This window comes from Hyla sarda, chromosome 3, assembly GCF_029499605.1.
Source record: "Hyla sarda isolate aHylSar1 chromosome 3, aHylSar1.hap1, whole genome shotgun sequence".
In the NCBI taxonomy this organism is placed as follows: domain Eukaryota; kingdom Metazoa; phylum Chordata; class Amphibia; order Anura; family Hylidae; genus Hyla; species Hyla sarda.
In genome coordinates, this window is record NC_079191.1 from 83,586,407 (window position 1) to 83,591,406 (window position 5,000).

Below are 5,000 nucleotides of genomic sequence, written 5' to 3' on the forward strand. Positions count from 1 at the left end.
CTGAGACAACATCGATCAGGATACAGTTTTGGTGGAAGCCCCATAGACTTGCATGGGAATTCTGGCAAACCTGTATCCCGGTCGCTGTAGTCTCAGGAAACTTTGGTCCACTTAGTTGGAAAGAGATTTAAAGGGGTACTCTGGTGACTTTTTTTTTTTTTTTTTTTTTTTTTTTTTAACATCAACTAGTGCCAGAAAGTTAAACAGATTTGTAACTTACTTCTATTTAAAAATCTTAACCCTTCCAGTACTTATCAGCTGCTGTATGCTCCACAGGAATTTCTTTTAAAATTTATTTTCTGTCTGACCACAGTGCTCTCTGCTGACACCTCTGTCCATGTCAGGAACTGTACATATTAGGAGCAAATCCCCATAGCAAACCTCTCCTGCTCTGGACAGTTCCTGAGACAGACAGAGGTGTCAGCAGAGAGCACTGTGGTCAGACAAAAGAAATTTAGTTGGAGATTAGTGAGGGATCTGCAGCAAAACCCATAAGGACGGGTTATAAAAATAACATTTATTTTTTCTGAATAAAAGAAAAATCTGCACCAGCAAATCTATACAATTTCACATAGATACGGTGCAGCAAAATTTTAAGAGCAAATCCACTGAAATCCTGAACTTAAACTGTCAGTATATATCACTGTCTCCCAACTAGGGTGCCTCCAGCTGTTGCAAGACTACAACTTCCAGCATGCCCGGACAGCCTTTGGCTGTCCGGGCATGCTGGGAGTTGTAGTTTTGCAACAGCTGGAGGCACTCTAGTTGGGAGACACTGCTTCGTGTATTCCATGATGCATTTGTATGGGTCATAAATGGACTAAACCGTAGCAGAGTAAGGTGGATCACAATTTTATGAGTTTTTCACAAATACAAGGTTTATTACATTTTTAGCATTTGAGCAAACACAAGGGCCCTTCAATATGCAAAATATGCTAATTTAATATTTATATTATATATATATATATATATATATATATATATATATTTCTATTCTTCTTCAATCACTATTTTATTGACATTGGGGGTCATTTATCATTCAATATAGACGTTTTTTCCGTCTATCCTTGGTGCTTGAATGTCGCAGTTATGTAAATTTAGCGACTTATATGCGACTTTTTTAATAGAAGTTTCCTAGCGTTTTACACCGTTTTCTGATTTAGACAGCTCTGCACCCTCATTTATCATATGCGACATTTGTAATAAGTCACTAAATATTGCGCTAACCCCGATTTCTAGGCGCAAAAGTACGCATACCAAAAGCACACGTACAAAACCTCTCTACCCTGGGCAAAACAAAAGTGCACAGCCGGGGGAATTCATTATCTATGGTAGACACAAACGATAAATTACACGCCGCTAAGCAAAAAGTTAGATGGAAAAAGATGGTTTGAAAAAAAAAAAAAAAAAAAAAAAAAAGAGTAGCGTACACTTCAAATAGTTTCATCCACTTGGTCTTCCAATATCTTTTTTAGCCACACATTCCCTTCATTTTCAGATTGTATTTTACTGAATGACCTTTTTTTAATTAATTAATTAATTTATTTCTTTAATGAACTTATCTATTTACTTACCTAAGATGTCCCTACAGTGTAGGAGACCTGAGGACTAATTTATTTCGTTTTAAAATATTTTTTTGAGATATCTTATAGGCCCATTGGGTATTCGGCCCCCTTCAGAAGATCTAGTTTGTTCCGACTTGGGTCATAAGTGGGATGGGGTCTAAATCCACACTAAGCAAACCATTATTTAATTATATATTTTTATTTAATAAATACATTTTTATATATATTATATATATTTTTTTTATAAATATATAATATATATATTTTATTAAAAAAAAATATATAGACATATATATATATATATATATATATATATTTTTTTTTTTTTTTCATTATTATTATTATTAATAAAAAGACACTAATGTGACCAGTCCTGATATAAACAGGACTCCAGGGAGAAGCTTCCTGCTGAAATGTGTGGGAATAAAAATCCTGCAAAACACAGCAAACTCCTCTTCCTTCCCAGATCAAAAAGGAGCTTGAATAACCACCAGGACAGTAAAGTATAAATAATGAGATTTCTAACCACAGTCCTATGGATCTTTTATCAGATACTGCTCTACTGTGTGCAATGAGTAAACTGTACTGTGTTTGCATCAAATTAAATTAGGAAGCCATCCATTAAGGAGCGCTACTGGAAACTTTTTTTTTAAATCAACTGGTGTCAGAAAGTTAAACAGATTTGTAAATTACTTCTATTAAAAAATCTTAATCCTTCCAGTACTTATGAGCTGCAGTATGAGCCACAGGAAGTTCTTTTCTTTTTGTTCTGACCACAGCGCTCTTTGCTGACACCTCTGTCCATATCAGGAACTGTCCAGAGCAGGAGAAATTTGCTATGGGGGTTTACATCTACTCTGGACAGCTCCTAAAATGGACAGAGGTGTCAGCAGAGAGCACTGTGGTCAGTCAGAAAGGAAAAAAAAAAAAAAAAAAAAAATTAAAAAAAAATGAACTTCCTGTGGAGCATTTAACTGCTGATAAGTGCTGAAAGGATTCATATTTTTAAATAGAAGTAATTTACAAATCTGTTTAACTTTCTGGCACCAGTTGATTTACAAAAAGAATGTTTTCCAGCAGAGTACCCCTTTAAAAGGGGTATCGCGGCTTTAGACATTTTATCCCCTACCCAAAGGGGGTGCCCACTGCTGGGACCCCCCGCGATCTCCCTGCAGCACCCGCATTATGTGCGGAGCTGCATCTCCAGGCTCGGAAACCGGAAGTTTCCGGGACTGGAGATGTGACGTAACGCCACGCCCCTCGTGATGTCACGCCCTCTCCCTTCATGTCTATGGGAGGAGGCGTAACTGCCGTCACGCCCCCTCCCACAGACATGAATGGAAAGGCGAGGCCGTGACGTCACTAGGGGGGGCGTGGCCGTGACATCATGTCTCGGAGGCAGCGCCCAGCACAGAGTGCCGGGTCCTGAACTGAGATCACGGGGGTCCCCTACGATCATACATCTTATCCCCTATCCTTTGGATAGGGGATTAGATTTAAAAAAGCCAGAATACCCCTTTAAGACAGCATATTTCTCGATGTTACAAAAAAGAAACACAAAGAAAGCATTACCTGGGGAGGAAACTCTATCCCGATACTTGGGTACGGCGTCGTCCAGTGTTTGCAGCATTACCCACATAGTCAGGGTGAAGAGTCCCGCCAGAAAGCCATAGAAGACCAGGTAAAACAGCAGGATCAGAGCTATGGAAGGAAAGAGAACAGTCAGTCCCCATTCTCATCGACACGCAGCTACTAAAAGTGATTTACATGGTGTAAGGACAAGTAACCCAAACATTACCATTAGCAGACATCAGGCATATACGGAACAGACACTGTTTAATGCTGTTAACATTACAGGGCAGTGCTGGGAGAGGATAACGTTTATTCAGGTATTTCCTCTTTACTCCATCACACAAACCTACAATAATAACGCCTGGGCCACTGCTTCCCACCTCTTACACATGGACTCTAATACAGCTACATTGAACCTATTTATTGAAAGAAAATTTTAGCTGAAATCTACATTGTGCCCTATTCTCTAGTCCAGTGTTTCCCAACCAGGGTGCCTCCAGCTGTTGCAAAACTACAACTTCCAACATGCCCGGACAGCCGAAGGCTGTCCGGGCATGTTGGAAGTTGTAGTTTTGCAACAGCTGGAGGCACCCTGGCTGGGAAACACTGGACTAGTCAAAAGGGGTTGTCTCATAAAAACAACCCCTGACCATAAGGCCCATATAAGGTCCTGTACAAATGCAGATTACCTGGTAAATTAGCGTTCATAGAAAACATCATGCAGCCATGTGAAGGCTCGGTAAATGATCGCAGGTCACAGATTGATGCTGGTTATCCTCGTCTAGAAGGGCCTTTAGTCATATGAACATTATAGATAGAGATGAGCGAACTTACAGTAAATTCGATTCGTCACAAACTTCTCGGCTCGGCAGTTGATGACTTTTCCTGCATAAAATTAGTTCAGCTTTCCGGTGCTCCGGTGGGCTGGAAAAGGTGGATACAGTCCTAGGAGACTCTTTCCTATGTCTGTATCCACCTTTTCCAGCCCACCGGAGCACCTGAAGGCTGAACTAATTTACGCAGGATAAGTCATCAACTGCCGAGCCGAGAAGTTTGTGACGAATCGAATTTACTGTAAGTTCGCTCATCTCTAATTATAGGGTAGAGTAGGTGGGGAGCCAGAAGAGCAGCCAGATTTAGGCAATTCTAGTATCACATGGAAAATGTATTATTCTCATTGACTAACCCATAATACAAGATAACATTTCCCCAGCAGCAAACACTGTAGGGGATGGCGGGCCACCGCTGGAGACTAGCAAAACCAGCATTTGACTGGGGTAGAAGGAGATTAAACGGGTTATCCAGGAAAAAAACTGGCTCCAGAAAGTTAAACAGATTAGTATATCACTTCTATTAAAAAATCTTAATCCTTTCAGTACTTATGAGCTGCTGAAGTTGAGTTGTTCTTTTCTGTCTAAGTGCTCTCTGATGACACGTGTCTCGGGAACCGCCCAGTCTAGAAGCAAATCCCCATAGCAAACCTCTTCTACTCTGTGCAGTTCCCGAGACAAGCAGAGATGTCAGCAGAGAGCACAGTTGCCAGACAGAAAACAACTACTCAACTTCAACAGCTGATAATTATTGAAAGGATTAAGATTTTTTTAATAGAAGTAATTTAAAACATTTGTTTTCCTGGAATACCCCTTTAAAATCACAAAAACCCCAGAGCACTCAGGCTCGGGACACTAAATCCCCTCATGAACCCTTCTCTTAATTAAAATATAACTTTTTTTATTCCCTCAACAAATATTAAAATATGACTTGTGATTGTGACAATAAACTAAATAAGTTAAAAGATAACTGTCCTTATGTATTGGTGAATTATATACTTGGGGATATCTTTTCTTCTGGCAAATATGTATG

The 5,000-nt window shown here is 39.6% G+C and overlaps 1 protein-coding gene across 1 annotated transcript in view; it reads right to left on the reverse strand.

Moving 5' to 3' along the window:
• The window catches only part of ATP1B3 (ATPase Na+/K+ transporting subunit beta 3), a 54,736-nt gene that overhangs the window by 20,958 nt on the left and 28,778 nt on the right, over positions 1–5,000 (reverse strand). The window contains exon 2 of the mRNA XM_056564465.1: positions 3,138–3,266. Coding sequence (XP_056420440.1) covers positions 3,138–3,266 — 129 coding nt within the window. The remainder of the gene's footprint in view (positions 1–3,137; positions 3,267–5,000) is intronic.